This window comes from Myotis yumanensis, unplaced genomic scaffold (genome assembly GCF_028538775.1).
Source record: "Myotis yumanensis isolate MYYU_CA2020_CCGP unplaced genomic scaffold, mMyoYum1.0.hap1 SCAF_2, whole genome shotgun sequence".
Taxonomy (NCBI): Eukaryota; Metazoa; Chordata; class Mammalia; order Chiroptera; family Vespertilionidae; genus Myotis; species Myotis yumanensis.
The window spans coordinates 190,035,464-190,059,117 of NW_027223753.1; the positions used below are offsets into that span (position 1 = coordinate 190,035,464).

A 23,654-nucleotide genomic window follows, 5' to 3' on the forward strand; every position below is an offset into this window, starting at 1 on the left:
CTCATTTTATATTTAAATTATTCCACTATCCCATTCACCTCATGTTGACTGATCTCAAAACTGTCAACAGTAATTTCCACGTTACCAAATCATGTGGTCATTTCTCAATCATCTTATGTAACCTGTGTTTGAACTTTGTTCATTCTCTCCTCATTGAATCAGCTACTTTTGTTGGGTCCTGGGAACACAGCAATCACCAGGTAGTGTATAACCTTTGTGAACCTGCTTTTTTAGTTTTTTGTTGGTCTTTCTCCTCTTTTTCTCAGTTCTGAATGTTTTAGTGTTCCAAAATTCAGTGTTTGGATATGTTCTTTCTCTCCTTTTTTAAAGCCTCACCCGAATATATTTTTCCATTGATTTTTAGAGAGAGTGGGAGAGAGAGGGATAGACAGAGAGAAATATCGATGTGAGAGAAACACATTGATTGGATGCCTCCTTCATGTGCCCTGACCAGGGCCTGGTCCCGGGAGGAGTCTGCAACTGAGGTATGTGCCTTTGACTGGAATCGAACCCATCTGCAGGCTGATGCTCTATCCACTGAGCCAGACCAGCTAGGGCATGTTCTCTTTTTTATACATATTCATTTCATAAGTGATTCCATCCAGTTTCATGCCTGTAACTACTATTTACATTCTGATGGCTTCCAAAGTTCTATCTGTAGCTCAGACCTCTCCCTGAACTCCTGGATTGTATGTGCATATTCACTTAAATATGTAGTAACTATCACAAGCTTAAAATATCCATAATGTTCTTTAATATTCTCCTCCCATGCTTCCCTATCTCAGTTAAAAATCACTCCCATCTTCCACTTGCTTATGCCAAAATCCTCAAGGATCAACAATGCTGCCTCCCTTTTTAACATTCCTCACATCCAGTTTGTCAGTAAATAATGTTAACTTGACCTTTTAAAAAAAAAATAACCAAGCCAGGACTCACTTCAAGAGTACACACTGATTATAATTATTAATGTCCATTATATATCTTATCATCTAAAACAGTTGTAAATATAGTCTGGACATTAGATGATATTAAGAAATATTTGTGAAATTTATTAGCTACGACAGTGTTGTTTTGGCTAAGTAGGAATATGTCCTTTTAAGGTGGAGGGAGGTGCATACTGGATTGCTTAGGGGAAGAATGTGATGTCTGACCCGGCCAGTATAGCGCAATGGTTGAGGGTCGACCTATCAACCAGGAGATCACAGTTCAATTCCTAGACAGCGTGCATGCTTCGGTTGTGGGTTTGATCCCCAGTGTGGGGTGTGCAGGAGGCAGCTGATCAATGATTCTCTCATTATTTATGTTTCTATCTCTCTATCCTTCTCCCTTCCTCTCTGAAATCAATAAAAACAGATTTAAAAAAAATAATGTGACGTCTGCTCAACAGCATAAGACAAATAAATAAATAGAATGGATTAGAAAATATCCAGAATTTAACCCTCTTTACCACTTCCACTGTTACTATTTAAGTAACCACCATCTCCCATCTGTATGTTTTCACTAGTCTTCATCTCAATTCCACACCAGCTACATTGGTTTCCTTCTTTGCTGTTTATTGAACTTACCATAACACTCCCATGTTAAGTATAATTAGAACTTTTGCACGGGGTCTCCCTCATTGGTCTCTTTGCTTCCTTCTCCAGATATTTTTTTGAATAGATCATTCATTTTTGTCAGGTCACTTGTAAGTCACCTTCTCATTGGAGCCTCTACTGGCTACATTTTCAACACTCTATACACTTGACATTTTATTTTTCTTCTTATTTTGGCCCTCTTTGCACATATTATTTAGCGGATTGATATTAATCATCATCGCTCTCTCCCAGCAAAAGAAGAACAGGAGTTTTTGTATATTTTATTTAGAACTGTATACCTGGCATATTGTTGGGCACATAATAGTCAATGAGTGATTGTTCAGTAAGTGAATAAATGAATAATTGAATTATTCTTCTCATCTCACCTCTAACTCTCCAAAGCTTAGCTGTTAGATCTCTTCCCTATTGTCTTCCTATAATTTTCCCTAGGTAATCTCATCTATTTCTATGATATTAAACACCTTATATATGCTCATGAATTCTGTTTATATTTCTGAATGTTTCCTACTTTTGCAAGTTACTCAAAGCCCAAACTTTTTTACATGTAAACCCTTACTTTCTCTATTCTACATTAGCAAGTTCTTTTAGCTCAACCCTCAAAATAGAGACAAAAAATAAGTTAGATCAGACGATTTTCAGATTCAACCCACCAAAGTATCTTTTCTGATTTACTACAATAGCCAGTCAGTCTCCCTGATCCCACCGCAGTGAATCTAAAATGTATTCTCCTCACTGTGGTTGGAGTTAGCTTTTCAAAATGTAGGCCAGATCTTATCACTGTCTCATAATAGCTCTCCAGTGACTTATTTTTTCTAGAGTAAAATCCAGATTTCTTATCATTATCTAAAAGGGCCTATATGACATGTTCTTTGGCTACTTCTGTTGAGATTCTCTCCCTTTTACTATACCCCAGCCAACCTGGTCTCCTTGAGACCACTTATTACAAATATATGGATAAATGGGCTCTGGGAAGTTGAATACCTTTGTTCAAGTTCAACCAGTTTTTAGTAGTTGAGTCTGGTAGCAAAGCCTGTGATTCCAAACCATGTACTTTGCAGCCCTTCAGGATGTAATGTGATATTGGCAGCAGGTTGAGGACATTAACTGAATCACAGAACACAGAAAGTGTGCGCTTTGTAGAGGTTAAGTCTGATGTGGTCCCATAGAATTGAGGGAAAGCAGAATGATAAATAGAGGTGTGTACACAGTGGTTTGGTGTTCACAGCTGGAGCCCAGCAAGGTGTTATTGATGGAAGAAATGTGGAGACATATGAGTCCACCACATACAAGGACCATTAAAACTGAGAATGGATATGTGTCAAGGGTTAGGATAGGGGCAGAAAGTTTGAGTTAAGGTGATGCCTTGGGAAACCAGATTCTAAATGACAGTTTGATTTTTTGTTTGTTTATTACAAATATATGAATAACATGGACTTCTGGTCACCATGACATGGATTTTAAAGATAGGACACAGGACAGGTATCTTTATCAAAATCTCTTGATAGGCACATGTAATTTTTTAAAGTTTTACAAATAAATTCGATATGACCCTTAATTAGATGTGTCTCCTTATCACCACCATTTCTTCTTCCCCTTTTTTCCCCCCTTCCCATTGAGGATTACTGATTTGTAATATAAGAAGCAGAAATGCACCTAAAATATTTTTTTCAAACTACACAGACAAAAGAGTAGATTAATAATATAAGAGAAAATACTGCTAGTAGCTAAGAGATACAACATAAAAATAAATACATACTTAAAAGCCATGTCATGAATAAGATTCTCACCACTGTACAGATAATATAAGCTACTGACTGGTAAATACATGGTTAATGGAATATGCTTTGAAGAAAGAATTGGGATGAAGATTTAAAATTACAAAGAGTTTTAAAACATGAAATAATATTTTATTTTAATTGCTTTTGAATACTAAAAATACTGAAATAAATAACATTAAAAACTGAAAATCTAAGCACACACTTACATATGGGTATCTAGGTGTTTTTTTTCACCTCCACAAAAAAAGCCCTTTTGTTACACTTCCAACAAACCATTAAGCATAACCAATGGACACAAGACACTGGGGGGTAGGGGCGGCCAGGGGAAGGTCAAGGGGGCAAAAAAAGGAGACATATGTACTACATTTTGTAATATTTTAAACAATAAAACAAAAATTAAAAAAAGTAAGAGCATGGCGAGTAGAGGAAGATGTTCTTAATTTTGAAGCCCCTGTTTACACGTAGTTGCCAAAGTAATTAATTCCTCCGTGTCTCTACTTCCCTAATGAAACCTACCTCACAGCTTTATTGGGAAAACATATCCAATGATATGTATCCTACTGTGGAAAGCTCGAAAGCAACAGCCAGAATGGACTATTCCTTACAATCTTCATTATCGCTCTGTCATCCTCTTCATATTCATAGCTTCCATATATTAAATATTTCAGTGAGATCCATCATGGCTCTAAACATTCAGCAATATATATTGTATGTATACTTTATAATCACTCTATGTAAAATGCATTAATATTTCTATTTTACAAATAAACTGGTGATTGATGATTTTAGGCAAATTGCCCAAGGTCACACAACCAATAATATTTTAATAAATACTTTTCCTACTTCATTTATTGACATTAAAATTGTTTTTAAATTACAGTACCTGAAGTAATGCTTTCAAGCCCCTAGTGTCAGAAAAAACACACACTTTAAATCATAAAATGACTATGTTGTAGGAATACTGCTTATCTTTATACAACTACTATTCTCTATATAGGAAATAAACTTTATTTTACTTATCAGATTGAGGACATTTTCAGATTTGTAATTTCAAAATATATATTTATTAATCTTATATATTATATTCCAGAATTCTACTTTAAATTTCATAGTTATATATTTATTTTAAATGGTGAAAATATATCTGATCATAACAAGATAAGTATTTATGAGCTCTCACCATAAAACAGCATACAATTTAATGGAAACAATACTTTCACTTCTTCAGCATCACCTTATATACTTTTGTCTAAAATCCATAAAATAGTTTCCCGGGAACACTGTCTTTAAATTAATAAGTTATTAAAACATACTTCCCAGTGGTGAATACTTATCTTTGTAGCTTTTATTACGGTGCATCTGCCCTGGACATAAGAAGTAAAATTCTGTGACTGACTTAGCTGCCATTAATAAGTCATTTGGAAGTCACACGCATCACTGTCACAAGAGAAGAGTCTGGAAGAAATTGCCGGCACTGTATTTAGAATCTATGAGAACTGCAAAGTGTGTTCCATTCCTCCTTCTCACATTTCTCATTCTTGGTAAAAGCCAGAAAGCTGTAGCCAAGATGCAGGGCAGGAAGTCAGGCTAGCTTTCATCACCCTCTTCAGTTCCTCTCACAGCAATTTTCTATGACTCAACAGCCAGTTATGAATCATCCCGTGCTATTTACAGATATTTAGTTATACCTCTTGTCTTCCTTCCTAGACAATATTACCATCTGAATTTTTAAATATTTATTACACTGTTTATTTGTTCTGTCTCTACAGATTAAATGGACAGATCTCTGAGATCAGGGACCTTATCAGTTCTCTTCACTGCCATATCCTTTGCCCATACATGAGTTCCTGGTACACACTAGGCGATACAATTCAATGACCGAATAACAAAGAGCTTTCTGAAAAAATACGTTCAACATTTTATTATGGATTCAAAACAATTCAACAGAATACTAGCTAGGATGTGATACCTCTCCAGAATAACCTCATTGTCTCACAAATGAAGAGGTTATCTTTAGTCTGTAGGACAAAAAAAAAAAAAAGGGTTGTACCAGATTTCAAGTGAAACAAAAAGTGTGTCATAAAAGAGAGGTTAGATATATATCCTACATATCCTATGTGGGCATAAACCAGAGAACCTTTGGGTAACAGTTTTTAGCTTAATATAAACAAATTCCCTTTGAGAAAGAATAATAAATACCCCCAATGCCTAAAATTCTAGTAGGACCTGAATGTAGGTCTGTTCTATCAACTAGAGTTAGCAATGAATAAAGTTGCTTGAAATTAGAATGACCTTGTCCAGATGTAACACATTTTGCATTATTGAAAGTGAGCAATCAGAAGCTAGAATAGCTTTATGCAGATACTCTAGAGAGAATAAAGTACTGAGTAGGAGATTAGACAATATTACATCAAGAAAACTTCAACTTTATTTGAAGGACATACTATTTATATTTGCATTAAAAATAAAAATTATATAATAGTAGGAAACCTAGGAAAATATCAAGAAAATAGTTAACTAAAACAATGTAAGAAATGAAAATCTTTGATTAGAAAATATTTTCAACTATATGCTAACAAAATATGATGCTTCAATAAGTAATAATTGAAGGCTTATATGGAACATCATAGAAGTTTTCAATATGAAAAATATGGATAATTTTTAATTCAGTACATATTGGTCAAGTAATATAATAGAACTATTGGAAAACAACATGGTATTTTATGTAGTAAGTAGCAAACATATTTGTTGTGCTAATAGGTTCCTCCAAAAATAGTGTCATTACTATCTATGTTCCTTAATATGGCACATTGGTTTCTTTCACTTTACTTTCTCTAGAAGTAGTGTTTTGTAAATATAAAAATAAAATATGCATATATATTCTATAAAATTTAGTTTGTAGTATATTCATTGCATTAGCTAAATCTTTTCTTTGCACATTGAAGGTTTTTGCACTTATATATTTATAAATAAAATTACACTATGTTCAAATACCATCATTGTAATGGTTTCCTTACTTCAGCAAGCCCCTTTTGGTAGGTAAAACTTTTACCAAGCAGCTTTTATTGAGCACTGACTGCGGGAATAAAAATAAGCATGCTCTCTGCTCTCGTGGGGTTTTCCAGTCTAAAGGAGGTGATAAGTCAATGATAGGGACCTCCATTGAATAGTGATAGAAGAGAAATAACTTTGAATTCAAGAAAAACGATCTGATAAGCTCAAACTACTCATTGAAGAAAAAAGTTGCAATAATTTAAGGTTTTGTATAATTTTCTTAGAGCATTTGATTTCCCAAGTCCCCTGTAATATTCAAATGTTACCTTAAAATTAAGCTAATTTAAGACTCTTACATGCTACTATAGCACTAAGTTTCCAGGACTTTTTTTTTGGCATTTCCTAAGCTTATTCCTGAAACTGTGGGCTTGCTGCCATAAACTTCATGGCACAGACTAGAACAAACCGGCATGAATATGAACAAAACTGATAGAATTTGGAGGACTCAAAAAAGAAACTAATTGGTTTCAAGTTTGGGATTATTTTCCTGTCTATAGCTAATGCTGTCTGTCCCTTTATTAACATAAGTGCTCTAGTATCATTATGTGGATCTGAATTTGAACTTTCTATAGACCTTTGGGCTATAGCCCCTCTGGGATTCATGTGATTGCATCCCAATGATATTAGTTGCTCTACAGACATGAAGAAAACAAAAGTAGGTACAAACAAAACAACAGCAGTAGTTCTGCTGTCACTAGAAAAAAAATGGTATACATATAATCATCTTCACATTTAGAAATTAGGCAAAATATCTGGATGCATTTACTAAACTTATAATAAAAGAGAAAATATGGAAGGAAAGAAAGTTGCCAAGGAGGGAGGATTTAAAAGAAATTACACACACACACACACACCCACATTAGGAAGGACGGAAGAAAAAAAGGTAGGAAGGAAGGAAGGAAGGAAGGAAGGAAGGAAGGAAGGAAGGAAGGAAGGAAGGGAGGGAGGGAGGGAGGGAGGGAGGGAGGGAGGAAAGAAGGAAGGGAGGGAGGGAGGGAGGGAGGGAGGGAGGGAGGGAGGAAGGAAGGAAGGAAGGAAGGAAGGGAGGAAGGAAGGAAGGAAGGAAGAGGAAAGAATGGTTTCTGCTTCTCTCTAGGTCAATCTAATATTCAGGCCAGTTCATTTATTTTCTGGAGAGCTGGAGGAGGCTAAACATCACCTAGTATTCCTCTTTAATTCTCCAGCCAATTAAGCAAACTTCTGCCCCAACAAATTCAGAGGAAAGAAGAAAGAATAATTTCTGAGATCATGAAAGCTTTGTTTACCCACCATACCAACTGTATAGTAAAGATCTTTGAGATCTTTTGTCTGGCAATCTTTTGCCCTTTCAACTGATGAACAACTGAAGCTGTACAATGTAACTTAATTGCTAATGTGTGCACTGGGATTCAATTTGTTTGCATGGCTCTGTCCAACTACTGTAGTGAATTAAGTATTTAGGAGAGTGGGTTAAGTACAAAAACCTCTTTTGCGTACTAATTAAGATTTAAATGTCCTAATAAAACATAGAAAAAAAGTGTTTCAAATGGCATTTGATTTCTAGGTCTAAATTTAGGGGGGAAATTACCACATCTCAGCAAAGGTAAAAATGTATTGGAAGGTTTAGATTTGTATTAAAAGGAAAATCCTGTATGTGTAAGTCTTTTTTTTTTACTCCTTTTATTTTCCCTTTAAATGTGATTGAATTTAACAACACTGACTGACAACTTGTGCCAAGTGTTTTTGTTAGGTGATCATAATAAATTTTTTTTAAATGATTAGACAAGTTCCTGATACCAGGAAGCACTTAAGAATTTTAAGCTATATGCTATATGTAGCTTTATTCTTTTTTAGATCATTCTTCAGACTGGATGTTTCTTCCTACCTTCCCAGGCATCCAGTTTCATAGCATATGTCTAGCTATATTATAACAGGCCTTAGCTTATAGCTAATGCTGAGATCTTACCCCATATTCAGTATGCCACTAGTTACACAGTTGCTAATTATTCTTAAGTTGGAAAATGATATGCAGCTAAATATAACAGATCTTTCTAAAGGTATATTTTAAACTAAAATGTAATTCGTTCCTTTTCATTAGTGTTGAGTGAAAATAAATCTTCCTCTTTTTTTTTTTTCCTTCCCGAGAAGGTTAGCCCATTGATGTATTTTGCCTTTTGAACAAACTTGATAACAGGATCATACAGTTTATATATTTCCTTTGGGATTCTGGTCTTCCCTTCCCTTCCCTTCCTTTATCTTTCTGTCATAAAGATCTATATTCCTATTTCTCTGTGAAGAAGCTGAGAATGTATCCCAATCTATTAGTTAGGATTAATAACCGCATTGACCATGGCCTCTAATTCCACAGCATATTTAGATTCAAGAAGTCAGTGTTAGAGAATTTCTGAATTATTGCAAACTTCCCTGGTGTAGTAATACAATCCTGCTCCTCAGGTACCCAGATTCCTTTCTAGGGAAACAAACCTGTTGATGTAAGGAGGAAATAATGAACCTAGGGAATTGTTCTTTAGTAATTACTTCCTTCATTTCTGTAGTTTGCAATGGAAATGTCAGGAGATGGGAGGAAGCAAGCAACAAAAATAAACTAGATTTAGATATTTGCATTAAATATAACCTAAATTGCAAGTAATCCATTTATAAAGAATTCTCAATGCACAGCTACGTTATTATACACTCCATGTTGCTTTAGTAACTGATATTTTTGCCTTTGTTCCATCCAGAGGGAAAACAGTACAGTCAAGAAACCTCCCTAACAAACTCCAGCAAGTCTAGATGGGGGGCACAAGTAAACCTTGGAAAGAGCTGTGTTTCAATCCGTGAACAAGCTTAGGAGAAACTTATGCATAATGTCATTCCTCACCAGCTGACATAGGGCTTTGAAGTCACATGCAGTATTATTATACCTTTAGGCACTTGAAGAGTCAATGTGAGTTTTCACGTTTTTCATCTTAGAAGATGAATGTTTACAAGACATTCTTTCCATCTTAACATATGGGAATAAAGTGAATTTCTCTCTTCTCATGCTACGAAAATTAATATATTATAACTGATACTGAGTTAATACAAAATATATCCAAAGTTCTGAAGACTATTCACTTAGTTCTCATTTAAACAAACATTTCTGAACTTTGAACTTTCTTTTTAGGCTTAAAATGGATGTTGGGCGTGCAAAATGCTCAAAATGTAGTCATTATTTATATAATTTGACACCCTTATAGTGAGTTGTAATAGCATGTTATGACAAAGTAAATTTTTATGTAAGTGATATTTGTTCAAATGTTTTTGGTATCCTTAATATTCAAGTTGCAGAATATATATATATATATATATATATATATATATATCCCAGATAAACAGAAATGGGCATGCTTGTGTGTATGTGAGTATGTATGCAAAGAAAAGTCATTTAAATTATTTCATTTATCTTTAAAAATCAATCTTATAAGCCTGTAAAAAGCCACAAAGTTCTGTATAACAAGTTTTATAGAACTAATCAATCAACCTAGGATTAGCCTTGTAGATTAAAATGGAGCCAGTATGATTAAATTATTGGAAATACATTCAGGAATTAATACTAAATTGTTTTAATATAATTCTATGGGTATTAAACACATTTTGGTTGGTTATATAATAAAAATAAATATTTTTATTAATAATTTAATTTAGGGAAGCTCTCTTTGGGTCAGTCTTAAAGGTTGCATAGATTTTAGGACACAAACAAAATCAGTCGTTGAACTTGGTCAAATTCATAAATATATTGCAGTCACAAAATATTCCTCTAGAAGCAATAAAAAACTACTGTTTAATGTCTCTATTTATCCTAAGGAGTTTTATGTATGCAAAATGAAGCAGAGAATATGATCTTAGAGAAAATATTATCTTATTTATCTTTTGCTGTTTATTAGTGTCACTATTTTACTTGTCTCCATATTTTCTAAAATAGATTATGTTATGAATTCATGTTCATAATCTCATACTTAATTATAAAGAGTAGTTTGTTTACTATATGCAAATTGCTTTGTTTAGTCTTTATTTAAATATGTCAAAACAATAGAAGTAACTTGTGAATTTTTATTTATTTATTGCTGTTACTGCTATTCCTGATACTAACTCAGTGTCTCCTTTTTATTTTCTTTTTGCTCATTTATGGTCTATTTGTTCCTAATGTTTTCTAAAGTTACTAAATCTGCACATCTTACTTTTTTATGTGTGGATCTTATAGGCACAGGTTGTATGTCATGTTATCAATTAGTTTCATTTAAATTTTAAACTAACATTGTAAAAAAAGAGTTTATATGTAACACCTTATATGTAATACTTTAATCAATAATGAAAATACACTTAAAAAAGAGTTCATATGTAAAGCGCATGTTAAAACTGTCCCATAATGTCTTATAGTCATATAAAAACTTACTTGAAACAAAAGTTTACATTATTTGACTCAGAATGCTAATTTTCCTGAAATTGGATAAATGATTGTGAAATATGATTTTCTATGTGGTGATAGTTTTTAAATGTGAACATTTACTATAATGGAAAATGAGATAATTTGAGTACCAGTTAGGATATATCTTATTTATTTTATTTATATTTCTTGCAAAATACTATAAATCAGACACAGTAACAGGTTGTAAACAAAGCAATCAAATGATGGTTTACATGGAACTTATTCTCTGTCTCGGTCCATTCAGGTTGCTATCACAAAATTCTACAGCCCTGGTAGCTTATAAGCAACCACAATTTATTACTCACAGTTCTGGAGGCTGGAAGTCCAAGATTAGGATACTATCATGGTCACCTTCTTGTGAGGGCCATCTTGATTCATAGCTGGCTTCTTCTCATTTTTTCTTTATGTGGCAGAAGGGGCAAAGGATCCCCCTGGAGCCTCTTCTATGAAGGCACTCATCTTATTTATAAGGGCTCTGCCCTCAGGACTCACACATCTCCCAAAAGTTTCAGCTTGTAATGCCATCAACTAATGGGAGGGCTCAGACCATAGCTCTCTCTAATAAGAGAAGGAAAAAACACACAGTTAAAATAAATTTTAATATGAGAACAGAGACTGAGTATTTTAACTGAGACATCAAGAAGACCTATTTAAAGATATGATAGGAAAAGCATAGGGCAAGGGGCTACAATCTGGATGGGTACAGGTGTTATATATTCTATGAAATAATTTATTGCATTACTTATATTATTTTTAAATTTCATTTCTGTATTGAAATTTATAAATTGATCACATGTTTAGTGCTCGTGGGGGAATACTGCCTTAAAAATCCATTTAGAATGCATAGATTCCCTCAATGAAATAAAGATTAACCAACACCAAATTCCAATTGCTTAGCTATTGTCTCTATTTGAATCTCAAATTAACATATAAAGAGCTGAATGCTTGACATTTTCCTCCTCACAGGCACTTCTTACAGCATTTCCTATCTTGGTAATGACAACTCCATCCTTACAAATTTTTCAGGCCAGAATCCTTAGCATCATCCTTGACTGTTCTCATTTTACCTGTACCTAATCTATTGGCCAGTTGATTGTAAGGACTGTATCTTCAAAATATATTCAAGATTTGACAATTTCTCTCAGTTTCTACTACTACCTCCTTGGTTCAAGCAACCATCATCTCTAACCTAGGTTATTCCAGTAGTCTCCTAATGGGCCTCTGCTTCTGGCCTTGGATTCCCTGTAGTCTATTCCCAGAACTGCAGCCAGATGAACTTTGAGGAAATGTAAGTGAGACCTTGTCCTTTCTTTGTGCAAATCCTCCAATTAATTATTCTTTCACTGAGAGCAGATGGATGTAAAAAGCTTATAAAGACCTACAGGTCACTAAATAATGTGTCTCTCCTGTCATCTCTCTAACCTCACCCCTACTTCCTCCCTAGCTGTCTCTACCTTAGCCACACTCTCATACTTCTTTATTAGAAAACTTCAGGCAACCATCTGTCTCATAGCCTTTGCTTTCTATTACTTCTGTTGAAATGTTTTTTCCTCCAAAAAAAAAAAACAACACAAAAAACTGCATGACTCACTCTACTCTTTTAAGTCTTCATTTAAAGTCCCTTTCTTATCAAATATTGCAGCCTTTTCTTACCCAGTTAGCTTAAGTTAAACGTTAAGGACTCAGTCCTTCACACTTCCAAGTTGGCCCAAGATTTCTGGCACCAGTTGCCTGTTTAGGGTCTCCAGGCCACCCTCAGTTCAGACAAGCCAGATACAAATTTAAGGCCCTTGTGGACTCCATAAAATTTGATAATTTGTTAGAACGACACACAGAACTCAGGAAAGTGCTATAATTATAATCATGATTTTAATATAACAAAAGGATATACACCAGAACCAAAGAAAAAGATACCTTAGAACAGGGCCTGGTACTGACAGTGTTCCAAAAGCAAAGCTTCTGTATACTTGGAGATGCATTACTTCATGCCATTAATCATGGTAATGTGCTCTTAGAGCAGTGGTTCTCAACCTTCCTAATGCCATGACCCTTTAATACAGTTCCTCATGTTGTGGTGACCCCCAATTTTATTGTTACAAATTGAACATAATTAAAGCATAGTGATTAATCACAAAAACAATATGTAATTATATATGTGTTTTCTGATGATCTTAGGCGACCCCTGTGAAAGGGTCGTTCGACCCCCAAAGGGGTCGCGACCCACAGGTTGAGAACCGCTGCCTTAGAGTATCACCAAACCAGGAAGCTCATTTGAGCTTGAGGCTCAGGGTTTTATTGGTTTCATTATGTAGGCATGAATGATTAACTTATTGGCTATGTGGTTGAAATCAATCTTCAGCCCCCTCTCTTTTCTGGAAGTCAGGCTAGTATCATGTGGTTCAAAGTCTCAACCTCTCTAATCATATGCATGGTCTTTTAGCCATTGCCATGCCTTCCCTGAGATTCTAATCCTGAGTAGCCCCACCTTGAATGATGTCATTATCAAAAATCATCCGGTGCCCACCATGAGTCACTTTGTTAGCATAAATAATCAGTATTGGTGGGAAATTCCAAAGTTTTAGATGTTACCTCACAGGAGCTGTGGACATTGTCCAATCAAATTCATGATTACACACCCCCTCACCAATGGCCATCCCCACTGATACTTACTGGTTATTTCCTATTATGCCTATTTTCCATTTTATTTTCTCTAGCAGCTATTACTGTCTAACATAGTTCCTCTATTTATCTTGTTTATTGTTTTTCTTCCTCAAAAAATGAAAACTGCAAGAGGAAGGAATTTTCTGTCAAATTTGCCTTTGTTAAATCTTCTGTGACTTAAAGAAGCTTGACATAGTATGCACTCATTAATATTTGTTGAATCAAGGAATGATTTTTTTTCTATATTCAGATTCTCTTATAGCCATTCTACTCTTTAAATTAAAATACAATTTGATTGAAGTGTAATATGACATGGAATATGAATCCATTAATATTTGTATTTTTAAAAAATCATCCAATATAAACTGTTACTCCTTAGCCCTCTTATGACAGTAGAATATATAGGTAGTCTATCAATTTACAACCACTAATTATGTACTTATTTTATTAGATTGTAAAGCATATTGAAATATATTCACTTAAAATAAAATAACTGTATAGCCTACTTATACATTGCTGTATCTGAATTCTTAGTCAAAAATAATCTTAATTTCAGTGTTAGTTTTGGTAGGTAATATCAGGATATATAAGCATCAGAACACTTTATGTATGGAGCTTAATACATTCTACTTCATAAAAGGCAACCTGAGCCAATGTCACTAAAAAAAGCAATTTATGAAGTGAATTGTCAAATCTGGGCTCACATTTCAATGACAAGCAGGTAATTTCCTGAAACACAGAAGTTGCAAAGAGAATCTGCCGTTTTTTTTTTGGTTAAACAAGAGAAAACTTAAAACTTGTCAAACCTCCATAAGAAGAAAAGTATAATTGATGATCTTTATACTACTTTTATAAACCACAAAGTACAAAAAGAATATAATAGTGAAAATAAAGCAAAAATTACTCTTCATGGAAAATTTTAGGTATCATCACTTTAAAACCTTCCTTTTGTGACAAGAAGATAACTTTTTTGAAAAATTGTGATGTCAAGATGTTTAATGCATCTATAATTTTGAGATTAAAATTATATACTGTTTCAAAAGTGTATATCTGGAAAATATTTTATCTTTCACAAAGTTTTTAATTAATCCAGATAGGAAGAGAATTATATTCCTTGTTAAGTTTTAACATCTTTGGAGATTTCTTCAAATTATAGAATAAAATGCTCCATCACTTCAATAGCTATTTCAATCACTTTTTGAAAACTACATCTGCATCCATAGGCAAAGGAATTTTATTATCGCTGAGTTGTAATTTGGAATGTCATGAGTTATTTCATGGAAAAAGTTTGTTAAATCAACCCTGGCAGTGTCATTACTGCCTCCCTCCTGAACTCAAGTACAAGTCGGCTCTGTTTAAGCCGCCATTTGCAGAAGCCATAAATGAATGTGCAGTTAAAATGGTGCCATAAGTTAATTAGAGTGGAATTAGAAGGAAAGCCAGCAATTTAGGGACATAAGAATTGCTGTACCGAATCAGACCAATGGTTCTTCTGGTTTAAAACCCAGCCTCCAGCAGCTGTAGTTGTTAGTTTCCAAAGCTTTAAAGGAAAGGGAAAAGACTCCATAATTCACCTAGACAAGGATGCCATCTGTGAGCTGGAGACATTTTCTTCAGGATCTCTCTCAAAAAGCACCCTAAGGCAGGAGGTTTCAATCCTGTTATGATATGGGTTTAGCTTGAATACCTCCGCTTATTAATAATTCTTATTGTCATCCAATTCCTTCATAAAATCAACTATTACATCAAGAAGTTATTTATTGCTAAAGCTTCTGAATTTGTGGTGGAATAGTCTGCTTCTATGGTAAAATATGAATTTATGGTGCTTATTTGATACAAGTTCTTGATGGCAAAATCTACTGCTAAATATTCATGCTGAACAAATGCTTGCTTGTCTTTCTAAAATCTACTGGGTTCATAGGATTTTATATATACAGTATATATATTGTATTATATATATATATATATATGTTAGCTGCTATTACTACTAGCAACTTACTATCCATTAATAATTCACAGAAGGTATTAAATGATGAAGAATTTTATGTGTTCTACTTTTAGGCACATTCAACTGGAGTTTTTCTTATATGATTTTGCTTAAGGCAGAATGAATCTAAGAGAAAGGAATGACTCCCTAATCCTTATTACTCTAGTCTTCTGCTCATGATTAAAGTACCTGTGACTACTTTCTAGCTTTTTTTGTTATTTTAGATATCACACCCAAATTAAAAAAAAAAAATTCTAAAATGTTATGTTCACAGTAAAACATTTAGTCAAAAATCCCTCAAGAATAGTAAATACCTACAAGCTAAAGTCCAAACCATTTTTTCTAGACTGTCAGGTCTTAATGTGATAAGACTAATATTCTAGAGCTATAATTCTAAAAGGATCTCCTCTATCCTAGAATCCTTTGAATGAAGATGAACACTCATTATTTCTGTTTCCTCTTCCTTCTCCTCCCCCTCCCCCCTGCAATCACCACACTCTTGTCCATGTCCATGAGTTATCTCTCTCTTATTTTTCTTTTTTGCTCAACCTCCTGCCTCCTCTCTATCTCTGAGTCTATTCCTCTCTTTAGCTTTTCCAACTTTTCTGTCTGGTTCAGTTCCTTATTTTCTCTCCTTACTTCAGCTGGAGTCTCACTCCTTCAGGCAACTTCCTTTCACACTTAGTGATTGCTCAGTCCTCTGATGATTTCTGTCCCTTTGTTTACACTTGGTTTAGGCTACCATACATTGTTGATTCTTTCTTTCATGGATATTTTTGTTTATAAATTCCCTGCAGGAAACTATGTTTCCCATAATTATATTTCTAGAGCCTAGAGCAATGTCTGACTCATAATTATAACTTTAAAATATATTAAAGGAAAATCTACGGATTTTCTACTTGGAGCCACTTTCACAATGTTTGCTACCTTGAGTTTCAATTTGTATGACCTAGGTAACAATGCATTATTGAGTGCCACAAAGATGTAAATGAACCCAAAACTATATATTTCTAAAAAAGAGTCATGTTATTGATTAAGAAACCACGCGAAAGATATAAGAAATATTGGCACAAATTAGAATATGCAAGTTCTTAATCGACATAGACACATGATGTTGGAGAATAAAAAGATTTCAAGCAGAAATAATAGCTGGGGCAAAGGCAAAGAAATAAAATAAAGGAGGATATTACTAAGGAACTATACCTGATTCCTGTTGGTTGGCTAATGAATAGAATATCTGAAAATAAGCTTGGAAATGTGAGTGGCATCGTGTTTAACCTTTATCTAAACCCACTGGGAGTTATTAAAATGATTTTAAGCAGTGAACGGATCTTCAAGAAGGTAAGATCAGCTTAAAACTGAGACTTAAGGCAGTTTCCTAGAGTAACGAGGCTATTACATAATAAGAAAATGTGTAATCGGTCCCAGACTTAGTCAGTAAGAATAACAAATAGAATGAAATAGATGGATCAGATATTAAATAGATGGTATTAATGTTAATTGTGAAAAGTTTAGGCCTGAGATAAGGGGAAAAGCTGAAACAAAAATGACACTACCATTTGAGCATATTTAAAAGAAAACAAAACAAAAAACCCCCCAGCATTATTACCTGGCTGGCATGGCTCAGTGGTTAAGCGTTGACCTCTGAACCAGGAGGTCACAGTTCAATTCCCAGTCAGGGCACATGCCTGTGTTGTGGGACTCAATCCCCAGTGGGGGACATGCAGGAGGCAGTTGGTAAATGATTCTCTCTCATCAATGATGTTTCTATCTCTCACTCTCCCTTCCTCTCTGAAATCAATAAAAATATATTTTAAAAAACACAGTATTATTGAAAAGAAAATGTATTTTTCTCCTTGCATGGTATGCAGAAATGCATGTAAAAAGTTCTTCAAACTTTATTTCCAACAGTTTTTAAATAACATAGCCCTTCAAGGTACTGAAAACATTCAACCAAGCTCATTTATGCTTGACATCATCAAAGAAATTCACAATATTTTCCTGAATTTTTGAAAAGCTCTTATTGGTTTTTGAGAACAATATTTTCATCTAGCAATGATTTCAGTAAAGGTATAATGTCTTTCTTTAATTTTTTAGAAATCCAAATGGGACCCAGAATAGTAGTACAAGTTGGCCTGTCTTCAAAAGCACTGAACAAAACTATTTAACCTTGAATACAGAGTCGCCAAAAATATATACTAAACTACGTGCTCAACAATGCCGATTCTGGACACTGTTTTTCCCCAAAGTCTTGGAAATGACAGGTGTGTGTTTTTAATATTTTGTTAAATAATTGCTTGTGGATTATGTAAAAGGGGGAAAAGCTGGACTATCCGAGGCCTGTAGATGGTGTTAATCTGTGACTTTATAATTACTTGATTCTGATGAGTCCTAATTACTAACAATTTTCTTCCAGCAAATTTGGGTATGTTTTGAGGGCTTACTATATGAACAGCACTTTAGTAGTTAAATAAAGAAAACTAAAATGGGAATTTTTCCCTAGAAGAACATAAAATAGTAGCAGAACTAAAATAGGGCACTACTTGCTATTCGGCCAATCTTCATGGAATTAATCAATGGATAATAAATTTATATATAAAATAAATAATTCACACAACTAAAATATAACAAAACATAATTTATACTAGAAACAGGTAATAACAAATTTATTGATAAGTAGTGCAACCCTTGATTTCTAAAGGGAAAAAAAAAAACCTCAGAAGCTTACATTTAAAATAACACAATCCAAATATTTCTAAATATCCTGAACTTGGAGATATTTATCTAAAAACAGGTACACATATTACATAATACAATAAACAGATACTAAATTAGTTAGCTAATCTTCTGGAAGTGCTTATCTAGACTTATATAAGGAAATACTAAGAAAATTGGTTCAGGTGATCATATTATTTCAAAATTCATGAGCGAAAAACTAAATTAACTTGAACATCCAACTTGAATGATCACATCTCTTGTGAGAAAAATGGCATATCTCATTCAATGCCTGGGTTTAAAAAGCTCAGCTGTTTATAACCCATGTGGCTCTTCTAGTCAATTTTCTACCTTAATTTTCTCAAATAAAAGTAATTGACTTTCAGCCATCAGACATATTGCTGGCCAGTTCCTTTACCCTTTACCGTTCTGTTCATTATAACACTGTAATTTTCAGACTACGTATTAACTAGCACAATATAGTATGTTTTTAGTTTCTTATTTAGAGAGGGAAGGGGTTAGTTTCATGCAAATATGAGCCCCTCAGAGCTGTATTTGATTGTTTAATATGCCTTTTGATTATCAGACATTACTCACCAAAATTATAATTATGTGCTCCATCTGTTTGGGAAATGTTTCTGATATACCAGCACTCTGTGTATTACCAAATGTTCAGTGACATAATATATATCCAGAGATGGGCTTCTGCATTCCTTGGCAGAGATACAGCGCTGCCTTTGTGTCCTCTGGGTGTGAATAACAATGAGATAACACGTTGAAACTGCCAAGGGACCAGAAGAGGTACCATTTAGCATACCACTCACCACATAGTCTTAATCTTTACTTAAAATATTTTTAAATGAGAAGTTCATAGTTTGAGAAAAAAAAATAAAAGGGGTTGGTGGGATTGTAAATGACTAATTTATTATAAGCCAAACTGAGCCATTCTGATTCAGGCACATATGGTATCTTGCAATTTATTTGTGGATAAAATAAAATTTGAATATCCACAACTTCTGAAGATGTGCTTCAAAATATCTACCTCTAAATACTCAACTGCCATAAGGCAGATTTAATAACAATTTTTCATTTTTAGCTAGCTCCTGCCACTTCCTATGTGGTACGGAACAACTTTCTAGTTTGAGCACACTGTGGGGAAATATCATACCTGTTCTGGGTTAGTAATGTGCTCTTGGGATAATTCCATGTGTCTTGAAAACATAATTTAAATATTCTTCTCAGATAATTTTTCCAAAAAAGTTACATTAAAATATATATATTTTTAAAAAAATAACTAAATACAGGTGATTTTAGAACATCAACAATGTATTTCTAAATTTCTAAAAAGATACATTTAAATGCACAAAACTAATTTAAAATTACACAATTTTAGTATTATAAATAATAAATAATGAAGAGTTTAAAAAGGTTAAAAGTACATGTTCTATTAGCCTAACCAATGGGCACAGACACCAGGGGGGTGAGAGCATGAGTGGGGGGTTGGGGGAACAGTGGGGGGATAAGGACACATGTGTAATTCCTTAACCAATAAAGGGGAAAAAATAAAATAAAAAATAAAATATGTGTACTCAAATTAATAAAAATAGTAACAAAAAGCGCATGTTCTTATCATACCTTATGTTTTTCTAGTTGCAAAACTTCAAACAATTCATTTTTTGATGCTTTGAAAATTGAAGCTTTTCAGATGACATGGGTGGAAGTTTTTTATGAAAATATCATTTTTAAAATGCAGCTCTACAAGTAAAATAAAATTTCAAAGAATGACTACTGACTGGATTATTTAAAAGGAGAAATGTAGTGCTTACCTCACTCAAGATGGAAACCTAGTAAGCTTTATAAGTACCACTTAGGCAATAGTTTATGTTTGAGAAATAAATTTTCTTACATAAAATAATCTGTAAGACTTGTTTAAACACATGAATTCTAGCACTTAACTTTCAAGTCATAATTTAGTACTTGCCTATGCTATTACTGCATACACCTGCAAGAAATAAAGTGTACTACATTTGTTTCAAATTTTATCAAATTAGAGTTTTCGTGAAGAATATAACAGTATAATATATCAGAATCATTTGAAAAAAAAGGAGAGAAATGACCCAGTCAATGTCAATAAGATATCAACATTTTTCAACAAACATGGAAGAGTACATTTATTTAACAACAACAAAAAACATATTAGAGTTCCATATCTTCCCAACAGAAAACAAATATTAGATCCAGTGGTTCCTCCTTTGGTCTTTAAATAAATCATGGCACATTATTACTTGCCCAAACTAAAGAAGACCACATATAAATGTAAGAGCTGAGATACCACTCTGAAGAATTATGTACTGCTATTTCATGATCATTTAGCAAGAATGGCAACCAAAAAATTAGAGTGAAAACTGGCATGGAGGGAAAAAAAATCAAAAAAATTTTTACTGCTTTCATATTCTGAATTTTCTATTTCCATTAAAAGAAAAACAAAATAATACAGAACAACTACAACAAAAAAACCTTTGGGCAACCTTTAATTTAATCAAATAATATTTTACTTTATTATTTTATTTTTTTAAATATATTTTATTGATTTTTTACAGAGAGGAAGGGAGAGGGATAGATAGTTAGAAACATCGATGGGAGAGAAACATCGATCAGCTGCTTCCTGCACATCTCCCACTGGAGATGTGCCCGCAACCCAGGTACATGCCCTTGACTGGAATCGAACCTGGGACCTTTCAGTCCGCAGGCTGACGCTCTATCCACTGAGCCAAACCGGTCCCGGCAATCAAATAATATTTTAGTTTCATGTTTAAAGCATGAAATCATCACAAAACCTAGCCTGTTCACTCTACTATTTCATCACACACTCAAAATTGTGACAGGACAACTATTAAGTTCTGATACACTCCATAAAAACCATGCATTTCTTTGAAATTTTAATAATTGGTTGACAAGTATGGGAATAAGTATTAAGAAGAGATTTTCAGTGAACTCTCAAAAATACATAAAATACTTTTATCATAATGCTCAGCACAATTCATTATCAATTTAATCTCTTCTTTAGACTTAACCTTCGTTAACAATTCTGAGTTGACTTAGCGTTCTGTGTTCTCTCCTAACTCCTCAGACTTGACTAAATAGACTAGCTGCAGTGGAGTATTACTGTTTTTTAATCAAGACAAAATATGGCTTGCCCTAATCAGTTTGGCTCAGTGGATAGAGCGTCAGCCTGCGGGCTGAAGGGTCCCAGGTTCGATTCTGGTCAAGGCCATGTACCTTGGTTGTGGGCACATCTCCAGAAGGGGGTGTGCAGGAGGCAGCTGATCAATGTTTCTCTCTCATCCATGTTTCTAACTCTCTATCCCTCTTCCTTCCTCTCTATAAAAAATCAATAAAATATATTTTTTAAAAATATGGCTTTATTCTTCCTCTTTGTGTAGGAAAGAAAGACTGACTTTTTTTTTCCTTGTGAGACAACAATGTGGCAAAACAAAGATTATAAAAGTCCTCAAAAAATGTGCCAATGTATTTATGAACTACTGGTATTAATCTAGCTGTACATGGATTCAAAAAAGACCAAAGTTAGGAATACATTTTTGTGACAAGGGCATTAAATTCATTAGTGTAGTTCCTAATCGGTGTGTAGAGTGTGATTTCATAATGTACACACCATCTCATTTATTCTTCACGGTAACACTGCAAAATAGTGGAAAACTTATTTGAAAAGTGATTAATTTTTCTGTTATTCTTTTCTTTATTTTACACCATAGTACGTTGTTATCAGCATCTCACAGGTGGTAAACCTTTAGATGTTTAAATAGATATTCCCCTTTTTGAGGAGAAGAAGGAGGAAGAGAAAAAGTTCTAATTTTGGTTTTCATTCATGTCATGGGACTCAAAATGTTTTATTATTTTCTTATTGTGGTGCATTCACTTCTCCTGGATTCTGTTAAAAATAATTAAATGTTTTATAATTTAGTGTCACAATCAATGTTCAGTACTTCTAAGTGAAAAATGTAGTTGGGTTTACAGAGCATTTGTACAATATAAAGTTAAGTATTTCAATACACTAACTTGTATAGATGGTTGATTTAGCCACATAAGGAAATAAACTTGTATGTACATGAATCAATAGATTTGGAATTATTCCAACAATAAGAAAGGAAAATCATAGCTAGGATATTTTCTCTAAGTATTAGCATTTATGTTCTAAATGCTAAATCACCAATAATTTATTTGTTATATCAAAAATTTTGTTCTTTCTGAACGATAGGGCTCTTATTTTATGTAAGTAATATCTAAACAAATTAGTTATAAAAATAACAGGAATGGTAATTTTGTTATGATATTTAATATCTTTCTTTCACCTCTAATGCTTTTGACTCTAGAAAAATTATTTTATTCACAAAGAAATGGTAGTCATTGACCTTTAAAAGTCATTTTTACATAAAAATGAGACTTTTTAATATAAATTCTCAAATATTTGTCCATTTTCCAAGCAGTAGGAACATTTCAAACCTAGATTTATTCTAAATTACAGAGAATATTTGATGTCTATACAAATGTTTTAAATATTTTGATATTTATATAAACTAAAAATGAATCATTGAATGTGTTCCATTATTAATAGCATGAATGAAAGCAAGACACTTTTCCATGTGTATTATAATTTAGTATGAGATCACATGAACTGTTTTTTCTAAATTAAAATCTTACAAAGTTATAATTGTTATTTTAAATTGCTACTTGAAAATTATATATTTTAACAATTCTAAGTTATTCTTTTTAGGAAAATGTAAATAACTTAAATTTTTGTTTTTAAGTCAATAACCAACTCAGCATGCTAGAAGTTTAAAACAATATGATAACTACAAATGTACATAATACTTATAAATTTAAATGATTTAAACCAACTTCTAGACTTATCATACCTATTTATATTAGGAACATCAATATATGATTTTAAAAGTTTGTAATTCAAGAGTTTCTATTGTTCGCAAACTTTATTCTTTAATGTAATACACTTTCAAATAAATCAAGATTTCAAGGTTCTTGTAGTACAGAGGAAGACCAATTTGGTTCATTGCCTCACAGTTTTTACTTAAATACCTCTCTTTCATGATACATACATGCAGTTTGCAAATTACTAGAAAGCATAGATTATCTTAGTTGTCTTTCTCATTCGCAAAGCGATTAATAAACTGCTTTCCTATAGTAGTTTTAATAAACTGCTTTCAATGATGAAGAATTATTTGGAATTAAAACAATTGATAAGAAAGAGTGCAAAATCTATATAGAATGCCAATTGCAAAGTTATCTGTATGGAAATAAGTATTGTGATATAAACACTTTCATTAAGAATAATATTCTGAAGTATAATTACATATGTAAGTAAGATGCATTAAATAAAATTT

At 33.2% G+C, this 23,654-nt stretch overlaps 1 protein-coding gene across 4 annotated transcripts in view; it reads left to right on the forward strand.

Annotated features, from left to right (window-relative positions):
- Positions 1-23,654, forward strand: part of BCHE (butyrylcholinesterase) — a 54,223-nt gene that overhangs the window by 23,030 nt on the left and 7,539 nt on the right. For 3 of the 4 annotated variants that reach the window (XM_070406870.1, XM_070406869.1, XM_070406868.1), the window contains one exon: positions 17,620-17,786. In XM_070406870.1, coding sequence (XP_070262971.1) covers positions 17,620-17,786 — 167 coding nt within the window. Of the gene's footprint in view, positions 1-17,619; positions 17,787-19,887; positions 19,954-23,654 lie in introns of those variants that run through there. The other variant, XM_070406872.1, reaches the window with a different exon arrangement.